We start from the raw sequence: 25,410 nt of genomic DNA on the forward strand, positions 1-25,410 counted from the left end.
CCGTGAGTTTTTGACATTCATTGCATGCACATGATTCAGACCTATTTGGGCCCAAGATCAGGAAAACTGCTTCCCCCATACCTTCCCAAATACTTGCATGAAATTGTGATCATAATTAGGTTCTTGTGTATTGCAAACAGAAAATAGACACCTGTTAAAAGAGTTTCAAAAGGAAGGACATTTCCTCAATTTATTTTTTACATTCTTGAGATGCACAGTAAGGCTGGCATTTATTGTCTATTTCTATTTGTCCTGAAAATGTGAAAGTCCTTCTTAAGCTGATGACAGACTAACTAAGGAACTTAAGGATGGCATCAAATTGAGAACAAAATGCACAAAGGACAGAAAAACCCTCTGAAAATTAGTAGAAAATCAAGAGGCAAAAGGGAAGGAGTAACTTAAAGCAATAATGATCACCAGCGAAAAAAATACTCGGAAAACTAATGGGACCAAATGCTGACAAGTCCCCTGGACCTAATGACCTGCACCCTGGGGTCTTCAAAGAAGTAGCTGCATAGATAGCGGATGTATTTATTTTCCCTAGATCCTGGAATGATCCCAGCGGATTAGAAAACTACAAATATAACATATATTTTCAAGAAAGAAAGAAGGCAAATCATTAGGTTGCTTCCAATGTTGTCTTATGAGGGCAAGGCGGCACGGTAGCACAGTGGTTCGCATTGTTGCTTCACAGCTCCAGGTTTGATTCCCGGCTTGGGTCACTGTCTGTGTGGAGTGTGCACATTCTCCCCGTGTCTGCGTGGGTTTCCTCCGGGTGCTCTGGTTTCCTCCCACAGTCCAAAGATGTGCAGATTGGGTGGATTGCCCATGTTAAACTGCCCTTAGTGTCCAAAAAGGTTAGCTGGGGTTACTGGGTTACGGGGATAGGGCGGAGGTGTGGGCTTAAATAGGGTGCTCTTTACAGAGTTCGATGGGCCGAATGACCTCCTTCTGCACTGTAAATTCTATGATTCTATGAAAGTGGACCTGTACTCATTGTAGTTTAGGAAAATGAGAAGGGATCTTATTGACAGGGCAAATGCTGAGAAGAGGTTTCCCCTCATGGGGGGTGGAGGGAAGGGAGGGGGGGGGGGAACCCTAGCACTAGGGGGCACAGTTTAAGAATAAGAGGTCTCCATTTAAGAGGCAAGTGAGGAGGAATTTGTTCACTCAGAGGGCCTTTAATCTATGGAATTCTCCACCCCAGATGGCAGGAGAATACTGAATCATTGAATATATTGTTATGGTCAGGGGAGAAGTGACAGAATGGTTCCGCTCTATATCCACTCCTTGGTTAACTGCAGGAGGTGATTTTTGTTCTAAAGAATTTGCTATTTAAGTGCAGTGACTGTGAAAATCACACCCGGGCAGGTTTTCTTGTAAGTTAAAGAAAGGCAAATAGGATCTGTTGCACTTAACACCCAATCTCAATAAAACAATAAAACCAATCTGACTCTCACTCATGCATGCATTCACGAGTTCACACACACAAAAACAAGTTACAAAATGGAAAGAAAGGTTAAATGGTTTGAGTCCAAAAACGCTTAGTTGTACACTGAGCCTGTAGATTGATGACTTGGATGGTTTCAGACTGGGCTTGATGGCCTTTCAGCATTCTGCGTCAAGATGATTTAAAGCTGTTGGCGAGCAATTTCTGTCTTTTCTTCTGGAGTCAGCAGATGCTGGGTTGATTTTTAAGATGCTGTCCACGACATGTGGCTGATCAGACATTCTTGCAGGTTGGCTGGAAAGAAAAGAAGTGCCTACTCAGGATCTTTCTGGTCTCACAGTCAGACTGTATCTCTCCCTTTGACTGGCGTGGAGAAAAGCATTTTCTTAAAACATAAAGAGGGTTATTTTGCTCATCACACAGACTGACCAGATACCCATAAATGGTCATAGCAAGCTGATACTAGGTCCATTGTTTAGACATAATTAGATTATGGCCAGAGGAGTTCCCTTCTCAGCCAGCTTCCATTGTCCAGTGTAATTGCATCTCACGGCTTGTTCCACACCCAGCTGGATACACAGGTTATATCTGAATGTTTTGCGAATGGTTCAGGAGATGGGGTCATTCACACTCATCTAAATTGATTGCCTCTAGTGGGCTATTCCTAGACAGCCTGACTTTGTTTTAATGGCTTTGGAATTTGTTGGGTGCAGCTATGTAAATGTTTGGCAATCTTAGCAGCTGTCGTTCAAATAGCCATTGTTCAGTTTTTTCAGACTCATCTGGTGGTTTTGATCAATCCCTTGAATAAATAAGTAAGAAGTCTTACAACACCAGGTTAAACTCCAACATGTTTGTTTCAAACACTAGCTTTCGGAGCACTGCTCCTTCCTCAGGTGAAGTGCTCCGAAAGCTAGTGTTTGAAACAAACACGTTGGACTTTAACCTGGTGTTGTAAGACTTCTTAACTGTGCTCACCCCAGTCCAACGCCGGCATCTCCACAACTTGAATAAATAAAGCCATTTTCAATACAAAACATGAGTTTTATAACAATATTCAAGGCTGACCTAGACTGAAATGTTTTCTTACAAGGGAGTAAAAGGTTATGGGAGGGCAGGCGGGGAAGTGGAGTTGTAGGGCCAGGATCAGATTAACCATGATCTTATTGAATGGCAGAGAAGGCTCTAGGGCAGAATGACCTATGCAGCCTCTCTCTCTCTCTCTCTCTCTCTCTCTCTCTCTCCCCCCCCCCCCAGTCTGCAGCTTTGGGTGGTGCTGCTGATCGCCAGCCGAGCAGGATTCTCCGGTGTGCGATTAGGGAAGCGAAATCAAGGCCGTTGGCCCCCTTCCCCATGTGTAGCTCTGGCTGCTTCGATACCCCGAAGATTGCCACTACTGGGCATGGCTTCACCCTCACCCCCACAACCCCCAACATTGCCTCGGAAAAGGTTGCCCAGAACCCAGTAAGTTTGGCACAACCGCACCCACAACCGCACCCACATCCCTGCCTATGGTAGCTCCGAGTCCTGCCAACACAACAAAATCCATCTCCGGGCTATCAGTGAGACAAAGGCCAATACATTGACCACTCATCCCCCCCTGGACTCCAGGGTCTTCCGACACACCAAGTATTGCCACCTCCGGATTCTGCGCCATCCCACACTCAGAACCTCGGCCATAACATCCAAGAACCCCTGCTAGAATCCAAATTTGACAATTTAATGATCACTTTCATGGATCTCAGCTTGCTATTTCCAGATCCATTGAATTCAAATTCTCAATCTGGCACGGTGGGATGAGCTCATGTTCTCTGGATTGCTAGTCCCGTGAAATAACTACAGTTGTACCTCTGCTTGAAATTTCACAAAGATGGTATCATAGATGAGGCGCTTCACATAGGTGGAGAGACCAGAGAAGCTGGGCTTGTCCTTTGAAGCAGCAAAGGCTAAGGGAGATTCAGTGAAGTGTTCAAAATTAAGGCAGGGTTTGATAGTCAGTGAGGAGAAACTTTCCAGTGGAAGGCAGGCCAGAAACCACAAGAACAGATTTAAAGTGATTGGCGAAAGAACCAGGGGGAAGATGGGGAGAAATTTATTTAGACGTGTGAGTTAAGATCTGGAATGCATTGCCTGAAGGGCATAGCATAATACACACCGAAGGTGACAATTCGGCCCACTGTGCCTGTGTAGGCTCTTTGAAAGAGCGAACCAATTGGGCCCAGTCCCTTGCTTTTTCCCCATATCCCTGCATATTTTCCAATATAAAAAATGTTCAAGTCTTTGAATATTTTTAAGGCAGAGGTAGATAGATGCTTGATAAACAATGGGATAAAAGGTTATTGGGGGTGGGCAGGATGTCAATCCTGATCTATTGAATGATGGAGCAGACCTGAGGGACCAAGTGGCCTACTCTTGCTCCTAATTCGTATGTCTGTATGTAAGTATTTATCCAATTTCCATTTGAATGTGAATTTGCTTCATAACAACTTGCTGTGTTTTAGAAGCCCTAACTGAAGTAGTTTCCTCCATGTAGCCTTGAGTACTATCTGAGATAAATCACTAGAGCTTTAATTGTTCATGTACTTCTCTGCACTTCTTTGAAGAGAAACCAATGAATTAATCAGCGATGTTGCAGATCTGAAATATGCAAACCAGAAGTTGCGAGAACAAAATGCCAGCCTCCAGAAAGCCATGGAGCTATCGGATGAGACAAACTTGCAGCTGACAAAGGAACTCTCAAAGTTGAAGGACCAATTGACGAGGTACATCGGGAAAAATGTTTCCATTCTGAAGTTGAAAGGAATCTGTTTGAAAGTCAGAAAAGAACATCTTGCACTTCTACAGCACATATTGCAATATCAGGGTGTCTCAAGGCACTTTACAGACAATTAAATACCTTTGAAGTGTAGTCACTGTTCTAATGTAGGAAATGATGCAGCAAATTTTTAAACAGCAAATTCCTCCAAACAGCAATGTGGTAATGACCTATTGATGGCTGTAGAGACGTGGCTGCAAACTGGCAAAGGATGGGACCTGAGTATTCAAGGGTACATGACATTTCAGAAGGCTAGAAATCTAGGAAAAGGACGTGGAGTAGCTCTGTTAATTAAGGATTAGTCTTTTGGCTAAGATCAAGTGTAGTATCTGCTCTACCTTTTGGCTCAGATCTGGTATGTCTCTCTTGTGGGGACCATAAATTGGATTCAATTTAAATCTGAATTGGTTTCTGGAGCAGGCAAGGAGCTGGATTAGGGGTTCACCCCTGTCCAGACTCTGAGCTCTGGCTTTGTGACTCTGAGCTCTGGCTTTGTGACTCAGAAAAAGTAATAAAAATTTTTTTTAAAAAAAGGATGATATTAGTCCAATAGGTAGAGATTACCTTAGTTCTGAAGACCAAGATGTAGAGTCAGTTTCAGTAGCAATACGAAAGTGCAAAGGTAAGAAGTCCCAAGTGGGAGTAGTTTAAAGGTTTGCGAATAGTAACTGCATTATAGGATGTCGTATACAAGAATAAATAATGCAGGGTTGTGAGAAAGGTACAGCGATAATCATGGGCAATGTTAATCTACATTAGATTAATCAGATTGTCAAAGGCAGCTTGGAAGATGGGTTTACAGCATGTTTTCAGGACAGTTTTTTAGAGGGCGTCATGTGGCGCAGTGGTTTGCACTGGGACTATGGCGCTGAGGACCCGGGTTCGAATCCCGGCCCTGGGTCACTGTCCATGTGGAGTTTGCACATTCTCCCCATGTCTGCATGGGTTTCATCCCCACAACCCAAAGATGTGCAGGTTAGGTGGATTGGCCTCCCTAAATTGCCCCTTAATTGAAAAAAAAAATTGGGTACGCTAAATTTAAAAACAAAAGGACAGTTTCTTAGAGCTGACCAGGGAGCAGGCTATTCTAGACCTGCTAATTTGCAATGAGACAGCTATAATATCCCACACTAGACCTACGGGATGGGAATGATTATCTTCCTCGTGGTCTTTGTGGAGTATGAGCTCTCCCACCAGATCGACCAGTAAGGCGCCGACCAGAGCAGGAACCCAGTAGGGATCTTCTGGGCAATGTATTTATCGTTTTGTAAATAAAACTATGTTTTGATATTTTACTTGGTGTGGACTCCCCAAGTCCTTATTAAAACAGCATTAATTAATGATCTGGTAGTAAAGGCCCCCCTTGGTAGCAATGATCATAAAATGATAGAACTTCGTATTCAGTTTGAGGGAGAGTAAATTGGGTCTAAGACTAGTGTTTTAAACATAAATAAATGCAATGATAAAGGTATTAATGAAATGAAAATAGCTTATTGTCACGAGTAGGCTTCAATGAAGTTACTGAGAAAAGCCCCTAGTCGCCACATTCCGGCACCTGTTTGGGGAGACTGGTATGGGAATTGAACCGTGCTGCTGGCCTGCCTTGGTCTGCTTTAAAAGCCAGCGATTTAGCCCAGTGTGCTAAACCAGCCCCTAAGACAGAACTAGCTAAAGTGGACTGGTAAATTGGGCTATGGGATAAGTCAATAGTGATGTAATCGCAGACATTTAAGGGGATATTTCAGCAAACGTGCATTCCAGTGAGAAAGAAAGAATCTAGGGGAAGGACATGCCATCTTTAACTCAGGAAGTTAAAGATTGTATCAAATTGAAAGAAAAAGTGTACAATTTTTTAAGGGGGCATGGTGACATTGTGTTATTGTCATTACTAGCAATCCAGAAGCCCAGGCTCATGCTCTGTGGACATTGGTTCAAATCGTACCATGGCAGCTGGTGGAATTTAAATTTAATAAATAAAAAATCTGGAATATAAAGTTAGTCTCAATAATCATGACCATGGACTATCATTGATTGTTGTAAAAACCATCTGGTTCACTAATGTCCTTTAGGGAAGGAAATCTGCTATCCTTAGCTGGTCTGGCCTACATGTGGCTCCAGATCCACAGTAATGTGGTTGGCTTTTAATTGCCTAACAAGCCACTCAGTTTGAGGGCAATTAGGGGAGGGCAACAAATGCTGGCCTTGCCAGCGATGCTCACACACCATGAAAGAATGAAAAAAGTCCTGCGGAGATTAGTGACAGGTGAAAAGATTGGATAAATATTTTAAAAAGCAAAGAATTATTAATATAATAATAAGGAAGGAAAAATTAGAGTATGAGAGAAAGCTAGCTAGAAATATAAAACAGAAAGTAAGAATTTCTACAGGTATATAAAAGACAAAAGAGTAAGTAAAGTAAGCGTTTGACCTCTAGAGAGTCAGTTAGGGCATTAATGGTGGAAAATAAGGAACAGGTGTTTTGTGCTTGTCTTTACTGTAGAAGACACAAATAACATGCCAGAAATAATTGTAAATGAAGTGAAAGGGAGGGAGGCACTTAAAACAATTACGATCACCAGGGAAACCTATTGGGAAAATGATCAGAACTCATGTCTTTAAAAAGTAGTTGCTGAGACAGTAGATATATTGCTTTTACTTCCCAGGGCAAGAGATGTTGCTGGCAATGTGTGGAACTGAGGCTAACACTGCTAGGGTGGCGACCACAATGGAGACACTGGTACACGACGTTGGCACCATTAGTAAAGGGGTCCAAGGCACCATGTAGTCGGTGACGGCCATGGCTAAGCAGCGCCGGCCCTAGGGTTGCTGGCGCCCCGGGCAAGCTGAACTTCGGTGCCCTTGGGGGGGGGGGGGCCAAGAGGGGGGGGCGGGGCCGAGGGGGGGGCCGAGAGGGGCGGGCGGGGCCGAGAGGGGGGGGGGCGGGGGAGCGGACCAGAGGGGGGGGGAGCGAGGGGGGGGCGGACCCGAGGGGGGGCGGGGGGGGGGGGGGGGGGGTGGGGGGGGGGTGGGGGGGGGGTGGGGGGGGGCGGACCGAGCGGGGGGGGCGGACCCGAGCGGGGGGCGGACCCGAGGGGGGGGAGCGGACCCGAGGGGGGGGGAGCGATGGGGGGGGCGGACCCGAGGGCGGACCCGAGGGGGGGGCGGGGTGGGGGGGGGGCGGACCGAGCAGGGGGGCGGACCCGAGGGGGGGGGTGGACCGGGGGGGGGGGCCGCCCTGGGGGAGTGCGGCCACCGCGCATGCGCTGGTTGGCACCGGCCCAACTGCGCATGCGCGGGACCCGAGTCTCTGGCGCCCCCTAGCACATTGCGCCCCGGGCGACTGCCCGAGTTGCCGGTGCCTTGAGCCGGCCCTGTGGCTAAGGGTCTCGGCAGAATGTCTGACTTGCTGGGGGATGTGGCCCAGTGCCAGGCTAACCTTGATGAGGTTCTGCTGGACATGTTCTGCTCTCAGATGGTAATGGCCGAGATGCTGCAGAGCTTGTCCCTGTCACAGGCATTGCAGAGATGCTGCAGAGCAAGGCCCAATCATTGAGGAGCATCGTCGAGGGCGCCGACAGAATGGTACAGACATCAGGGAAGCACCAGATGATGCAGGGGCAGCTGGGACCCAAACCAGCTGCCCCTTCCTCCCAAGGTGAAACCAGGGCACTATGGGCACCGAGCGGGAGGAGGAGGCGCCGGGTGCCAAACCCAGACCCACCTCATGGAGTGGCGATTGTGGCCACCAGCTTCCCTGAGTTCCACTCCTCTGATGAGGCTGTGTTTCACAGCCAGCACACAGGACAGGAAGGCATAGCTGTGAATGTGCCACCAATAAGTGAGCCGGGGCCCACCAGCCCCAAAGCCCCCAGGGGTATTGAAGGCCACGGGATGTGGTAAGCAGCTGGCTGCCTCCACCTCTAATGTGCATCCTGGGGACACACCTAGATATAGTGGTAGAGCTAGGAGGGCAAAGCACATCGAGGATCACTAATGGCACCGGGGGAGGGGGGACAGGTGTGGCACCAACAGGAGAGTGGGGAATTGTTACACACAATAAACACCCTTGTGCACAACTAGTATGATGCCTCTGCCACTTTCTTCCGTAATGCAGGCCGAACTCTGAAACCTTGGCTCTTCACTCCAGGCATCTTCCCCTCCCTGTGGCACTGATTGGGATGCCAGGCAATGAGCTGCACATGCACCATGCCCCACCAACCCACGGGAATCTACTTGGGTTGTATGAAGTTCTCACTCAACCAGGATTGCCAAGTCAGCAATAGCCTTCAGCCGCACAGCCTGAGGCCTCGGCAGTCGATGGGGGTTATGGGGTGTCAGTGGGGCAGATGGGTAGGGGCAAGGGTTGCCCACGGAATGAGTACGCATGATCCAGGGGTTGGAATGGTGGTGCCACGTGTGGTTGCCCCATCCCATGCCGGCCACCCCTGAGCAGGGTCCCCCACCCCTGCCAAGCACTGGGCAGCAAGCAAAAGGTGTACTAATCGGCACCAACGTGACCACTTGTGGGGAGGCTGCTGAATCATGGAAGGCCATTGGATATGGGTGGCGTTCCATAATTATATGGAAGTAGGGCTTAAGTGGTGTTAATTGGTTTCTCGCCATGCGACAGTGAGATCCCAATATCGCGTATGGGAGTGGGCCAGTTGCATCGCAAACTTTGGCGCCTGGCGCCGTTCTCGTTTTTGGTCTCTCCTTCCGTTTTTCGCTCGTGTGAGAGCGCAACGAGTCCGGAGAATTACGCCATTAAATGCCCTCTGAAACAGAAAGCCATTCCGTTCAAGGGCAATTAGGGATGGGCAACAAATGTCGGCCCAGCCAGCAATGCCCAAATCCCATGAATGAATTCAAAAAATTTTTTCCAAAATTCCTTAGATTGCAGAAAGGGACCATCAGATTGGGAAATACCAAATGTAACTCCTATTTTCAAGAAAGGAAGGAGACCGAAAATGGGAAATTACAGGCCAATTAGCCTAACATCTGTGATAGGAAAAAAATCTAGGGCGGGATTTACCGACCACCCCGCTATGTGTTTTTGGCGGGATATGGGGCCCAGCAGTGGGATCTACTGGCCCTTCCATTGTCATCGGGATTTCCCGTTAACAGCACCCCTCACTGCCGGGAAACATCTGTGCTGGCGTGGGACCAGAATTTCCCACCAGCATGAACAGTGGTAAATCCCACCCCAGGAATTTAGTATTAGGGAGATTATAGCAGGGCACTTAGAAAATCGTAATGCAATTAAGCAGAGTCAACATGGTTTTGTGAAGGGGAAATTGTGTTTGACTAATTTGTTAGATTTCTTTGAGGAAATAACAAGCAACACGGATAAAGGGGAACCAGCGGATCTGATGTATTTAGATTTCCAGAAGGCATTTGACAAGTTGCCATATCAAAGCTTACTACACCAAAATGGTGGCTCATGATCTGGGGGAGGGGGTGTGCATGGGGAAGTAGCATATTAGCATGGATAGAGGATTGGTTAACTAATGAGAAACAGAATAGGGATAAATGGATCATTTTTCAGGTTGGCAAAATATAATGAGTAGAGTGTCACAGGGGCCATTGCTGGGCCTCAACTATTTATTGATGACTTGAATGATGGAAGTGTTTGTATTATAGCCAAATTTGTTGACAATACAAAGATGTATAGAAAGGCAAGTTGTGAAGAGAACACAAAGACCTCCAAAGGGCCATCGATAGGTTAAGTGAGTGGGCAAAGATTTGGCAGATGGTTTCTTATATCGGAAAATGTGGATTTATCCACTTTGGCAAGAAGAATAAAAAAGTATCATATTATTTAAATGGAGAGAGATTGTAGAGCTCTGAAGTGGAATTTAGGTGCCCTGGCATTTGAATCAAAACAGTTAGTATGTAGGTATGGCAAGTAATTAGGAAAGCAAATGTAATGTTGTTTATTGCAAGGGGAATAGGATATAAAAGTTGGGAAGTTTGCTACAATTGTGCAAGGTATTGGTACTGCCAATTGGAGTACTGTGTACGTAGTTGCACTTAGTTAGGGGCTGGTTTAGCACAGTGGGCTAAACAGCTGGCTTGTAATGCAGAACAATGCCAGCAGCGTGGGTTCAATTCCCATACCAGCCTCCCCGAACAGGCGCCGAATGGTGGCGACTAGGAGCTTTTCACAGTAACTTCATTGAAGCCTACATGTGACAATAAGCGATTTTTATTAAGAAAGGACATAATTACATTGGAAACAGTACAGAGAAGACTCATTTGACTGATTCCTGGAATTACGGGTATGCCTTATGAGGAAAGTTGGGCTGTATCCATTGGAGTTTGGAAGAATGACAGGTAATTTAGTTGAAACATGTAAGATCCTGAGGGGACATGGTGATTGCTGAATGGATGTTTCCCCTTGTGGGAGAGACAAGAACTAGGGGATCCAATTTAAAAATAAAAGGGGTCTCCCATTTAAAAAGGAGATGAGAACTTTTCTCTCTCAGGGGGTGTTTATTCTGTCGAATTCCCTTCCCCAGAGAGCAGTGGAGGCAGGGTCATTGAATATTTTAAGGCTGTTGATAGATTCTTGACTGACAAGGAAGTTAAAGAGTACATGGTGCAGACAGGAAAGTAGAAGCAACAAACAGATCAGCCATGATCTCACGAAATGGCAGAGCAGGCTCGAGGGACCAAATGGCCTACTCTTGCTTCTAATTTGTATGTTTGTATGCAATCTATTTTAGTCATGGTGATTGAGGGGTAAATATTGGGTCGGACACAGGGGAGTGGTTTCCTGCTCTTTGAAATGGTGCCATTGGATCTTGTATGTCTTTCTGAGAGGGCAGGTGGACCTGGGTTTAATTCTTCAGCCAAAAGATGACAGCTCCAACAGTGCGGAGCTCCCACATAAAGGCTTGGGATTGTCAAGCTGGATTACATGCTCTAATCTGTGGAGTGGGGTTTGAATCCGTGATCTTCTGACTTAGCGGCAAAGTGCTACTCACTGAGACACAGGTGACACTAATTGGAAGGGAGAGCAGAACAACTTCAGCTGGAAGGAGAGGAGACATTTTATTGAAGTCTCTTCATCAGTGAGTAACTTCACCAGAAGGAGACCATTCAGATCCTCAAGTCCATTTCACCGTTCAAAAGAAATCATAACGTGCCTGCATCTTAACTCCATTTATCCACCACGCATTCAATAATCCTTAATGCCATTACCCCAAAAAAATCTTATAAGTCTCGGTTTCAACATTTCCAATTGATCTCCCCAGCCTCAATCGATCTTTGGCGGAGAGAGTTCCAGATTTCCACTACCCTTTGTGTGAGGAAATGCTTCCTGACATCACCCCTGACTGGCCTTGTGGTGATATGCATCACTGTAAGTACACAAGGGGTTAATGTAAATACACGTAGACTAGCTAGACACTAGAGGGAGCACCAGAGACATTCAACCAATAGGACAGTAAGATAGGACACGACCAATGGGCATTCACGATACACACAGAGGTGACACTACCACACGGGGGCATTACACAAACCCATATATAAGGACAGAGCACACATGATCTTCCTCTTTCCAGTGGAAACACTCAGTGAGTACACAGGGTTGATTTGAAACACATCACAACCACCACGTGGATTGTAGCAGACTGGTTCGTCAGTCTGAGTAGCTATAGCAGGATTAACAGGAGAGTTGAATCTAAGTAGGAGAATTGTTAACAGTTTAATAAATGTGTTAAAGCTATCGCCAAGTCTGAACCTTCCTTTGTCAGAGTGTACATCAAGGAAGCAGCTTATGCTACGTCAAGAGCACAACAAAACAGGCCTGGCTCTAATTTTAAACTTTTGCTCCCTTGCTCTGGACACCAGAATAATATTTTTTTCTCTGATTTCCCCATCAACTCCTTTGATCACCTTAAATGTTAGCTCTTCAGTGCTCAAGAGAATACCAGCCTAGTCTATGCAACTCTTTCACCCCCTGCATCACTCCGGTGAATTGTACTGCATTCCCTCCAAGGAATTATATATCATTCCTAAGGTGCAGTCTGCAGAACTGAACAAATTTGTATTCTGGTAGTCCATCTAATCCGTGGCTCACACAAAAAGTCCTGGAAGTCAGGGAACCATCAGTCACCATCTTAGTGCAGGATGGAAGTAAAGTGTCAAAAATTGAAGGAAATTATTTGAGTTTTTTTCAAACTAACACAGTCAAGTTGTGTGTTGTGTTTTGTCAGTTCTCAAAGGACACTTCGTAGTGTAAAAACTATGGTGGAGGATTTGGACGAAGCAAGAAGCACAGGAAGAGATGCACAGGAGAAAGTTTGTCAGCTGCAGACACATTGCAAAGAACTGGTATGCAAAGAATGAATACAATTTTTGGATCACAGCCCAACAAACCCCTCCACACCTACACAAAATGGCAGTCTCACACATGAAAAAAGAGATCATTACTCACTGCGTGAAAACGTCTCCTCATCTTCCCTTTTGCCAAATACAAGAAAATATTTCTTCATTCAGGGAGTTGTGAATGTTTGAAGTTCTCTACCCCAGAGAACTGTGGGTGCTCAATCATTCAGTATGTTCATGATAGAGATCAATTGATTTTTGGGCACTCGGGAATATGGGGATTGGGAGAAAAGTGGAACTGATGGAAGGTCATAAATATCATCACAATCCCAGAGGGCCATAGCCTGCTCTCCCCTTTGAGAGCTGCCCGGGTGGTGATTTAACCTGAGGGTCCCCGCACCTCAGGAAAGGGGCAAGTTTGAGAAGGCGGGGCCTTCATAAATAATCTCAGCCGGTGTGGAAATTGACTCCGCACTGCTGGTGTCACTCCGCATCACAAACCTGCCATCCAGCCAACTGAACTAACCCCAACGCTCCATGGTCTGAATGAATGGTGGAGCAGCCTTGAGAGGTCATATACTTTCCCCTCTCATACTTTTTTATTTTATTTTCCATCTTAAATCTGTGTCCTCTAGTTATAGGTCTTTCTTCCACTGGAGCCAATTTCTACCCATCTATTCTATCAAAATCCATCATCATTTTGAAAATTCCTTTAAATCTCCCCAAATCTTCTTCAGTCTCTCTACATAACTGAAGACCCTTATCATATCACTCACTCTATGAGTAGGTTCATTTTGTTATCAAGTGTGCAGCACCGCTGTTCTTGGTTTATCTGTCCCGTGCTGTTAACTAAACTTGTATCCATTTTAAAGGTATATGATTTTTGACAGGTTGGTTGTATCATATAAAGGTGGGTGGGAAGAATCTTTGCATTTTGAATATGACCGTGAGGTGCCTACCGGTTTGGGTACTGGGGAAAATTTATCATTTTATTGGCTTCACTTGTTGTATGAAGATTTAATTTAATTTAATTCTCGGAATGTGGACATTGCCAGGCCAACATTTATTGGCCATTCCCTGGAGAACATGGTAATGAGTCGCTTTTTTGAACAGATGCAGTCCATGTGGTGTAGGCATATCCACAGTGTGATCAAAAAGATTTTCCAAGATTTTGACCTAGCAACAGTGAAAGAATATCGATATAGTTCCAAGTCAGAATATTATGTGGCTTGGAGGGGAACTTGCAGGTAGTGGTGTTTCCCATGCATCTGCTGTCCTTTACTTCTAAGTGGAAAGCTCACGGGGGTGCATGGTGCTGTTGAAGGAGGCTTGGTGAGTTGCTGCAGTGTATCTTGTGTATGGTGCACAGTCCTGTGTGCCGGTTGTGGAGGGAGTGAGCGTTTAAAGTGGGGGATGGGGTTATGATCAAGCAGCTATATATTTCAGAATGGTGTTGAATTTGCAAATAGAGAGTATTCCATCACACTCCAGACTTGTGCCTTATAGAAGGTGGACAGGCTTTGGGGAGACCCACTACAGAATTCCCAGCCTCTGATCACAATATTTATGTGGATGGCCCAGTTAAGTTCCTGGTCAATGATAACCTCTGGATGATGATGATGGACGGTAATGCCTGCCATTACATATTAGTTGGAGGTGGTTCTAATAATAATAGCTTATTGTTACAAGTAGGCTTCAATGAAGTTACTGTGAAAAGCCTCTAGTCGCCACATTCCGGCGCCTGTTCGGGGAGGCCGGTACGGGGATTGAACCCACGCTACTGGCCTTGTTCTGCATTACAAGCCAGCTGTTTATCCCACTGTGCTAAACCAGCCTCAAGTGCGGCATTTATGTTACCTGTCACTTATCAGCCCAAGCCTGAATATTGTTCATATCTTGCTGCATGCGGACATGGACTGCTTCAGTATCTGAGGATTATTAAAAGTTGATTTGCTTAGTAATACGTCTGAAACTTGATTTGTTTTTGTGCAGAAGAAGGAGAACGAGGCTCTGGTTACACAGCTATGGGCAGTATTTGAAAAGGTAGGTGCAGTTTCTGTGTGTGTCAACATGGTTTATAAAAGCAGTGCAATAGCATCACAGTAATTCTCTATTAACTGGTGTTTTGACTATCGAAACATATTCAATATCAGAGATCTGAAACTGGTATACATCGGTGAGGTTCATTTGGGATTCAATCCTTCAGATATTTCCACACACTTACCAGCCCTGAGCTCACTGACTCACTTTGGCTTCCAGTTCAGCAAAATTTCACTTTTAAAATTCTCATCCTTGTTTTAAAATCCATCCATGACCTCGCTATCTCTGTAACCTCCTTCAGTCCTATGAATCTTTGAGATTTCTGTTCTTCTCAATTTTGGCCTCCTGCGTATTCCTGATTTGAACTGCGCCGATGTTAGCTGTGCCTTCTCCTGCCTGGCAGTAAGCTCTAACTTCCTCTATAAACCTCTCCACCACTTCACCTCCTTCTTTAAATATTCCCAAATCCTATCTCTTTGACTAAAAGGTTTGCCGCCTGTACTGATGTCCCCTTATGTAGTTCAGTGTCATGTTTTGTATGATAGTGCTCTTGTGAAGCACCACCAGAGTTTTGTTGCGTTAAAGGTGTTAAATAAATGCAAGTTATCATTGTCGTCAATAGCATGAGGTTGCCTGCCTATCGGATAGAAGAGAGTCTTCTGCGAGTGGTTCGGAATGATCAATTGGCTGGGTGAACTGGCTGCTCACCTTCCTTTGGACAATGGTATTGGCTCCTTGGATGATGGAAACCTCTTTGTGTCAAGGTGCCATGATCATTCTTTTCGAACCTTCTGATTTTGGATAAGTTCATCATATGCACTGCTACATACTGGTCAAGCTGTCTTAAGTATCATCTTCATTGCAAGTTGGACTGTACCTGAATTATATTGTTTTTATAGCTCAGAAACAAACCATTTGGCCCACGCAGTGCTTGTTGGTGTTTATGCTTCACATGAGCCTCCTCCCACTCTATTTTATCTGACTCCATCAGCTATCAGCAAAATCTTTTATTCCTTTCTCCCTCACAAATTTATCTCCTTCTTCTTCAAAATTCCCTTCAAACAACTCCCTGTACTAGCAAATTCGCTGGGCAAGTTCCCTTGAATTCCCTACTGGCTTTATTAGTCTCTTCTGTTTTCTTATATTTATGACCCCTGGCCTGGTCTCCCCTGAAGTGGTAACATCTTTCTCTTTGTCATGGATGGACTTTGATCTTTTCTAAAGACGGCCTTAGGTAACGTAGTCACCGAAGAAACAAGAGAAAATAGGAAACAAAGAAGAAAAAGATGAAAATAAAAAGTAATGAACCAAGAACTGGAGACCCGTGTCCAGCAAAACCCTCTCTTCACCAATACCCTCTCTGTTCATCAATACCCTCTCTCTGTTCATCAATACCCTCTCTGTTCATCAATACCCTCTCTGTTCATCAATACTCTCTCGGTTCATCAATACCCCCTCTCTGTTCATCAATACCCCCTCTCTGTTCATCAATACCCTCTCTGTTCATCAATACACCTCTCTGTTCATCAATACCCTCTCTGTTCATCAATACCCTCTCTGTTCATCAATACTCTCTCGGTTCATCAATACCCTCTCTGTTCATCAATACACCTCTCTGTTCATCAATACCCTCTCTGTTCATCAATACGCTCTCTGTTCATCAATACTGTCTCTGTTCATCAATACTCTCTCTGTTCATCAATACCCTCTCTGTTCATCAATACTCTCTCTGTTCATCAATACTCTCTCTGTTCATCAATACCCTCTCTGTTCATCAATACTCTCTCTGTTCGTCAATACCCTCTCTGTTCATCAATACTGTCTCTGTTCATCAGTACCCTCTCTGTTCATTAATACCCCCTCTCTGTTCATCAATACTCTCTCTGTTCGTCAATACCCTCTCTGTTCATCAATACTGTCTCTGTTCATCAATACCCTCTCTGTTAATTAATACCCCCTCTCTGTTCATCAATACTCTCTCTGTTCATCAATACCCTCTCTGTTCATCAATACTCTCTCTGTTCATCAATACCCTCTCTGTTCATCAATACCCCCTCTCTGTTCATCAATATCCCCTCTTTGTTCATCAATACCCTCTCTGTTCATCAATACCCACTCTCTGTTCATTAATGCTATTCATTCATACCTCTCTGATACAAGTTTTTAATTCCTCTCTGGCCATGGGGGAAGTACCAGAGAACTGGAAACAGCTAGTGTTCCACTTTTCAAGAAGGGTGGTAGTGATAAACCAGGGAATTACCGGCTGGGAGTCTCACATCAATGGTAAGGAAACTATTGGAGAAAATTCTGAAGGTGAGAATAAATTTTCATTTGGAAAGGCATGAGTTGACTAGGGATAGTTAGCATGACTTTGTCAGAGGGAAGCTATGCCTAACAAATTTGATGGAATGTTTTGATTAATTGACCGAGTGTAGGGATGAAGGAAAGGAAGTACAGATTTTAGCAAAGCCTTTGACAAGGTCCCACATGGGAGACTGATTGAGAAGTTGAAGCACAAGGGCTGGGATTCTCCGAGCCTCCGCGCTGAAATTGCGCTCGGCGTGGGGGCGGAGAATGGGGCATCAGACCAGCGATCGGGTCCGACGCCTTCCCGCGATTCTCCGCAGACCGGAGAATTGCCACCAGTCACACCCGCGCGGTCAACGCAGTGCCGTTCGGGGGCCATTGAAAGATGCCCCCGCGGCGATTCTCCGCCGGCAGCTGGCCAAGTTCCTGCCGCTGTGGTTCACTCATGGTTCCACCCAGCGGGAGCTCGGAGTGGCTGCTGCGGACCCAGTCCGTGGCCGCCCTGGTGGGGGGACGGGGGATCCGTCACTGGGGGGGGGGGGGGGGGGCCTCCAGGATGGGACACCGATTGGCAGGCGCGCACGATCTGGGGGGGGGGGGGGGGGGCTGGGGGCCTATATTGCTGAGGCTGGCTTGCTGTGTGGGCCCGCCATGTTGCGCGGGGACGCCGCCACAAGCAGCTGCTGCGTGCATGTGCGGACCCGCTGCCGGAAGTGCAGGGCTCCATATCGGCAGCCGGAGCTGCGTGGACTACTCCTGCTGACCCCCTTAAAAACGGAGAATCACTCTGGACTTTCTAGAAAAAAGTCCAGAGTGATTCGTGCCCGTTTTCTCGCGGGTGTGGGGACATAGCCCCATTTTCAGGGAATTCCTCCATGGTCGTCAAGGAATGTGTGTGGGTGAATGCATGTGTGAGTGAATGTGCATGTGTGCATGAGTGAATTTGTGCCTGAGTGTCAGTGAATGTGTGTGCGTGTGTGAATGAATGTGTGTGTGTGAGCATGTGAATGAGTGTGCACGAGTGTATCTGAGAGAATGAGCCTATGTGTGTGTCTATGTGTCCTTCATCCCTACCTCTGACTGCAGCAGAACCACAGAATTAACAGCAGCTCCACACCTGGCTGGGATCTCATGAGAACTATTAGTTGGGAACAAACCTGCTGCAATGTTGGCATCACCATAGAAAGGAGAACACAACTGAGCATGGTTGACATCCAGTTGCTTCATAATTGTGAGGGTGTTCCTTTAGTCAGCCACTCGTGCTGGCCTTGAACTCTGAAAAGATTCTCCAACTTTGAGAGTTCTCACTTACTGACAAACTGCATGGTCAAGGTCAGATTTTAAAAATTGTGCACATCACCTTCCAGACTTGATTCACTACCATCTACCCTCCCCGCTGTCACCAAACAATTTCCCTCGTCATCCTTGGCTCATCTAATATCACCATCTCTCTCCTGTCTGTCATCCTTGAGATTGCTAGCCTGGACCCTATTATAATCCACCTCCACATACCTTCTCTACCCTCAGAACTGACACCCGTTACCATTCCCATATTCACCCTGACCTTGCCCCCTTCCATTATCCTGAACTCTCAACCTGCAGCTGCCACCTCGGCATTCCATTCCCTCCTCTGACTTTGACTCAACCCTACTACCACCAATATTCTGAGTTGACTCTCTAGGACACCACTGTCGACAGTACCAACCCCACCCTCTAATACAAGCCCCCCCCCCCCCCCAGCCCCCCAACTTCCCATTCATTCTCCACTTAGCCTCGCTCCCATGTCCAGCCTTGCCGCATCTTTTCCTACTGCCAGTCGACGTGAATGAAGTTACGCGAGTTCTCCAAGATGGCAAAAACAGCATCTACTGACCTCAAAGTTGTGGAAGAGGTGAAGCTCGCCATGTGCACTCCACTTATCAACCATCATAAAACTGAAGTTACAAAGTTGGCGAGTGAATCTTCAATGGTTTAATCAGCATTTTGTTTACTCCACAGAATGAAAAGATTGAAAAGGACAAAAGGCAACTGAAATATCGCATAGATGAACTATTAACTGAAAATGCTGACCTGACTGTAAGTAAATATAAATTTTAATGCGGCAAAACACGAGCTGTTAGACGTGCAGTCGTGCAGTATTTGGATGTGTAGTATTTGGAATCAATACCATATGCTAATTTATTCTTGCTTATATGGATTTGACTGCTTGCAAAGAGCGGGCCAACTTATCAAAATCAGACTACGTGGATGTACTGATATATTGTACCGTGTCAACTGTGGCTCGAAGTCAGAAAACCATGGGGTCAAGCCCCACTCCAGTGGATTGAGCACAACATCCAGGCTGAGAATCCCAATGCAGAAACCCAGCACCCAATTTGTACAATTTGTACATATCAAGGTCCCACTTATTAATGTCCTTAATTAGATTGCTACGATTAAGAGAAACAGTGAATGGGTATTATCTTTGAGCACATATAAATAAGGGATAGCTGGGACACTGGGTATGTGGGAGGAGCGCTGTGAGACTGAACAAGTTTACAAACTCTCAATATAAAATGCGAATAGAAATGAAACAAAATAATATTTATTTTTTCTTCATCTCCTATGTCTCACTTTATAGTACAGCCAACAGTAGCCACCTGGGTTGGCCACTTACCGACTTTAAAATGGAGATTCGCTAAGAATGCAGGGAAATTCAGCCAAGGACAGAAAAACAAGCTGGTGCAAAGTTTCCTGTATATTAGGACTTGCAGAACCCAGACAGACTCGAAACCAAAAACCATCTGCATAGTAATGAGCGATCCCCGGGAACAATTGGTAACATTAAGAGTAATCAAGACCAAACCAGACTCCTCGGCACCAGCAGGAGCCAAGACAAAGGAAGGCCAACAGACACTTAGGATCCGCCCAGCGAACAGGGAACAGCTCCAGTATTGGAGAAATCGATCCAAGTGATCAGAATTCAGTCCAATCACTTGGAACCAGGTACGGGGTCCGCCCAAAAGGGCACGAAGCCCCTGGGGACTATAAAGTAGAGTCCCCAAGTTCAATTCGTTCTTCTTGGCAGGGTCTCTCAGCAGCTCGAAACAACTCTTGACCGTGACCTGCCTAGCAGCTGCACCAATCAAGTAAGTGTCCAGTCAACAGTCAACGCACGCTATGAGATAGGCGCTCCTAACCATTAGTCCATACCAGCTGGAAGTCTGCAGACTCAGGATCGAACGAGAGGTCAATTGTTCCCCTGACCTAGTGGGTCCAAAGCTAAGTATTGGCTTGTTAGTGTTAGTGATAGCCTAGTGAATAGTATTTTATGCATGAGTAGCGATTGACTGTGTATATATTAAATGTGTTTTGATTTGAACCTTACTAACTGGTGTATTGAGTTATCGATCAGCACTTGAACTTGAACCTCGTGGTGGTATCATAAAGATACCTGGCGACTCTAGAGCAAGGTGATTAAACAGAGCAAATTAAGTGTAAAGCACACTTAGCAACATTTAGTGGCGACCTCTGACGGGACTCGACTTAGAAGTGGCCCCCCCACTCCGAGAGAACCCAGAAATTTGAAATTAGAATCCAATTGGGAACAGAAATAACCACAAGAGTTCAAACAGTTCTGATCAATCCTCATAATTCGGAAGTGTGTCAATGCATGCGTAACTAACAGGGTTATAAGGTAAACCTGATAGATTTTGTTGCGAAAAACTGTCGGAAGTTTGTTTTCCGGAAATTAGCAAAAGCCGTACCCATGTTCACAGCACCGCCTTAGTACCCCTCGTTCCAAATTTTAAAAGAGAGCATTCAGATAGGAAAAATGGCAATGAAGGCAATGGAGCGCCTTATGAACCCTCAAGAATTCGTGGTCGCAGCGACCAGCAGCAGGATAGGACAGTGTCCCGTTTGGGAAGTTGAGATTAGAAGGTACCTCAAAGGGAAGGGATGGCCCCTTTGGAGTGACTTTTGTTCAAATGAGGAAACAGGTCCCGGGAGTACAGGACATACTTGGTGGGAGAACCTGAGCGAAATACATAAGAAGAGCTTAGGGAAAGCTCGCAAGCCGATGGCAATCGTGTCCTGTCTGGCACAATTGCGAGGCACAGAGGGGGTTGCTCGAACGCTCAGCAAAGAGATAGAAGAGAGGAATAGAATGAGCAAGGTTGATGTTAGCGAGATCGAGAGAGAGAATATAGAATTAAGAAGGAAGTTAGCAGCAAAGGATGGAGAGGTGGATGATACCAAGAGGGCACACCAGTCTTGTCTGGCGCATCTGAGCAGCTTCCAAACCCAATACTATAAGGCTTATCAGGACACACAACATGCAGTCCTGGTAAGAGAAGAGACAGAGAAACAGGTAGAGGCATTGCAAAGGCAGTGCAGCGATCTAAAAGCAGCGTTAAGAGCACTCCATGCTGCCACCACGGAGCAGAGACAAAGCTCAGTGGATCATGCAAAATGCCGGAAGCTGATTGCAGAACTGCAGTCTTTGCTTTCAGTACAAAATGGGTTTCAAAGCACCTTTGGATCCCAGTTAGATGAAGAAGACGGCCCTGATTGGCAAGAACTAAACGAAACCGCGCATAGATATGTGCAGGGCACATGTGCGTAAGGAAAGCCCCAAAAGAGAAAAGCACCCCAACCCCCCTCAGAGCAGATAGATCAGGCACTCATGAATCCAGTCACCACCCACCGCACAGCCACAGCGGACGGAGAAGCGCAATTCCTGTACACGACTCCCTTAACTGTGACCCAATTACGTGACGCGTGCGACAAGATCACACCGTTCCTTCCCACCTCAGACCGCCACCAATTCTTTGCTAGAGTGAAACAGCAGGCGACCATGTACGGCCTGGATGAGCGTGAGCAAGTGAAGCTCACAGTTTTAAGTTTAGACCCTTCTGTTGTAGCAGCCCTTCCCGACCCACAGAACATAGGAGGAGGCACCCTGGCAGAGATGCACACGGCGATCCTAGATGCGATCGGTTACAATAGAGGTGACCCAGTAGAAGGCCTGAATAAGTGCAGGCAGAAGAAAACCGAACACCCCACAGCGTTTGCTGGACGCCTGTGGATCCATTTTACAGCAGTATTCGGAAACTTAAACCGCGCCCATTTGACCCACGATGACACGGCCAAATGGACCCGCACCCTTATCTCCCATGCCACAGAGGCAGGACAAAGAGCTTGTTCTAACTATAACCCCTCAGAAGAAGCACACAACGAGAAATGGGTTTTTAAAAGGTTGTCCCGCGCTTGGGAGCAATCTGTTCACAATAAGCCCGCGTTCAGAAAACCCGAGGAAGCACAGGCAGAGGCAGATATCCAAGCAGTTAGAGCGTACCAGAACCCCGCATGGGTGAACGAAGGCAGGAACAGCCCCCCACAGAAACCACAGGAGTGTTACAACTGTGGACAATTAGGTCACTTTGCACGAGAGTGCAATGCCCCACAGAAAGCACAGAGAGCCCAACAGACAGGCACTCTAAATAGGAATAGGGCAAAGCCTATTCACAGTGTTAGCACCCGTTCAGACCAGTCGGACATGAACGGAACAGACTGACGGTGCTCGGGCTCCCCCACTTGGGTCTGCGACACCCTTTGGGATAGGTCCGGCCGACCGGTCATTGCAGTGAAAATACGGGGACAGCCCATTGAATTTCTCTGGGATACAGGAGGGTCCCGCACCATAATTAATTCCTCCAACATGTTTCAAAGGGACACGTGGCCCACTACAGCCACAATCACCCTCAGCGGCTTCACAGGCCACTCACAGCAGGGACACATCACAGCCGCTGTATCCATTCAAATTGGCACCATTACAACAAAACACCCCATAGTTTTGGTCGATCTGCCCCACACAGCAGAACACATTTTGGGCATCGATTTTATGAACTCGCACAACCTGTCATTTGACCCAATAAATCAATGTGTCTGGAAAATGGCAAAGTCAGCAAGAGCCCCCGCAACGCTCACAGTAGGTGAGTATGCTAACAAGATTAGCGCAGTTGGCGATTTTTGGTTTGACCCGACCACAATTAGTGCAGACAAACAGGTTAGGGCAGTTCTGCAGAAAAACAGGACAGCATTTGCAAGTCATAAACATGACTGTGGCAGGATGGCTGGTTCGGTTCAAATTACAGGACCTGACCCTAGACCCCAAAAGCAATATGGATTTCCCCAAGAGGGAGAGGGAGAAATCTCAAAAGTTATTGAAAGTTTATTAGAGCAGGGCGTACTTAGATCAGTAGCCTCTACTAATAATGCCCCGATTTGGCCAGTGAGAAAACCCGATGGATCATGGCGACTGACCATCGATTACCGGGAACTCAACAAAATCACCCCGCAGCAGCCCCCACGGTAGCCACAAGTCCCGAGACCATGCTCAAACAGGGACTCAACTCACGATATTTTACGGTTTTGGACATCAGTAATGGATTCTGGTCCATTCCATTGCTAAAGGCGCGCCAGTACAAATTTGTCTTCACTTTTAAAGGTCAGCAGTATACGTGGACATGCCTTCCACAAGGATTCCACAACTCCCCCTCCATTTTCCACCGACAGCTGGCAAATGGTTTATCAAAATTTTCTCGCCCCGAATGTCTGGTCCAGTATGTGGACGACCTATTACTGCAGACAGACACCAAGGCAGAGCACATCGCGCTTTTGTCCGGACTCCTGGAACTCCTACAGCAAATTGGACGCAAAGTGAACCCCAAGAAGGCCCAAATTTTGGAAAACAAAGTGATATATTTGGGAACGATTATCACGCATGGTAAACGCGAGATCGAGCACAGAAGGATTGACTTGATTGTCAAATTGTCCCTTCCCAAGAATGTTTCAGCCCTCCGGTCGTTTTTAGGACTGGTTGGCTTCTGCCGAAACCATATTGACGGTTTTGCCACCAAAGCAGCAGCCCTCTCAGACCTCCTAAAGAAAGGAGCCCCTTGGGAATGGCTTCCGCAGCATACGGATGCTGTGGATGCTTTAAAATGTGCACTCATCGCAGCCCCCGCACTACAGGTTCCAGACCTGCTTTCTCCCTATGCTATAGAGGTAGCAACCACAGATCGCACCCTTTCGGCCGTGCTCCTCCAGGAATGGCACGAACAGCTAAGACCCGTGACTTACGCCTCCAGAGTTTTAGATCCTGTGGAGCAGGGATTTTCAGCCTGTGAAAGGCACCTGCTCGCAGTTTTCTGGGCATTGCAATATTTTTCTTACATAACCGGACTAAACCCCATCACCATCCTCACAGAACACACCCCCACACAACTTTTACTAGACGGACGACTAAAGGACGGTACAGTTTGCCAGATCAGCGCAGCCAGATGGACCCTTCTTTTGAAGGGACGGTACATCACTGTTAAAAGGACTAAGACCCACACTTTCTTAGCCGACAACCTCCAGTACCCAGGCACCCCCCCATGAATGTGAAATCATCTCACCACACCATAACACAGGCCCCTTTATTGCTAAAACACCTCCCAGGAAGATAGGTAGTTCACCCCAGAGACCCCAGCACACAGACACGTGCGCACCCCTCAGGATATATGTGGCTGGTTCTTCCACTATATTAGACGGGAAGCGCATTACAGGATGCGGCATCTATGTTGAGGACGTACAGGAATGCGCCCGGGAAGAAATCTCGTTAAGACTGCCAGGACACTTAGGCGCGCAGGCGGCAGAACTGGCAGCCATTGCATACATTGTAGATCACCCAGCTTCCTTTCCCAGCCCAGCAGACATATACTCGGACAGCCTCTATGTCTGCAACAGCCTTACAGAATTCCTACCCCTTTGGAAAGCAAGAGGATTTGTTTCCGCGGACGGTAAACCCCTCCCATCAGCCCCATTGCTCCGCCACATTTTAGACAAAGCACAGGACAGGACATTTGGAATTATTAAAGTTCGAAGTCACCACCGTTCCTCCCCACCTGGGAATGTGAAAGCCGACGCACTGGCTAAGGCAGGTTCCAGGCATGGTTATTTTTTGAACCCCCCCCGAAAGCGCCCCAGTAAATGCAGTTCAGGTCTCGCAGACAAATATTGAAGATTTGGTGCAGGCCCAGAAGCAGGATAGTAATCTCAGGGAGATTTTAAAAGGAAAATTCCCAGCCCCGTACGATAGGTTTAAAAACGCACTGACCACACATGACGGTGTGATCCTAAAAGACACACTTTATGTGGTTCCTGAGCAGGACAGTAATCAGCTTATTTGTTTGTTCCATGATAGTCATGGGCATCAGGGAATTGATCCCACTACAGCCCACCTCAGGCAGCTCTGTTGGTGGCCAAATTTAAAGGAAGACGTCACGCACTATATAGAAAATTGCCTTATCTGTGCCCAAAACAATCCGGACAGATATGCGAAGAAAGCTCAGCTCAGCCACACCCACCCCATTAATGGCCCCTGGACTAACCTCCAGATTGATTTTATAGGCCCTTACCCCCTTGCAGGAATGGTTACAAG

General features: G+C 46.5%; 1 protein-coding gene across 1 annotated transcript in view; it reads left to right on the forward strand.

Moving 5' to 3' along the window:
• The window catches only part of LOC119970947 (inositol 1,4,5-triphosphate receptor associated 2-like), a 163,960-nt gene that overhangs the window by 79,955 nt on the left and 58,595 nt on the right, over positions 1-25,410 (forward strand). The window contains exons 10-13 of the mRNA XM_038806058.1: positions 4,054-4,212; positions 12,485-12,602; positions 14,589-14,639; positions 18,942-19,019. Of these exons, the coding sequence (XP_038661986.1) occupies positions 4,054-4,212; positions 12,485-12,602; positions 14,589-14,639; positions 18,942-19,019 (406 nt within the window). The remainder of the gene's footprint in view (positions 1-4,053; positions 4,213-12,484; positions 12,603-14,588; positions 14,640-18,941; positions 19,020-25,410) is intronic.

The sequence above is a fragment of the Scyliorhinus canicula genome, chromosome 9, assembly GCF_902713615.1.
Source record: "Scyliorhinus canicula chromosome 9, sScyCan1.1, whole genome shotgun sequence".
Lineage (NCBI taxonomy): Eukaryota > Metazoa > Chordata > Chondrichthyes > Carcharhiniformes > Scyliorhinidae > Scyliorhinus > Scyliorhinus canicula.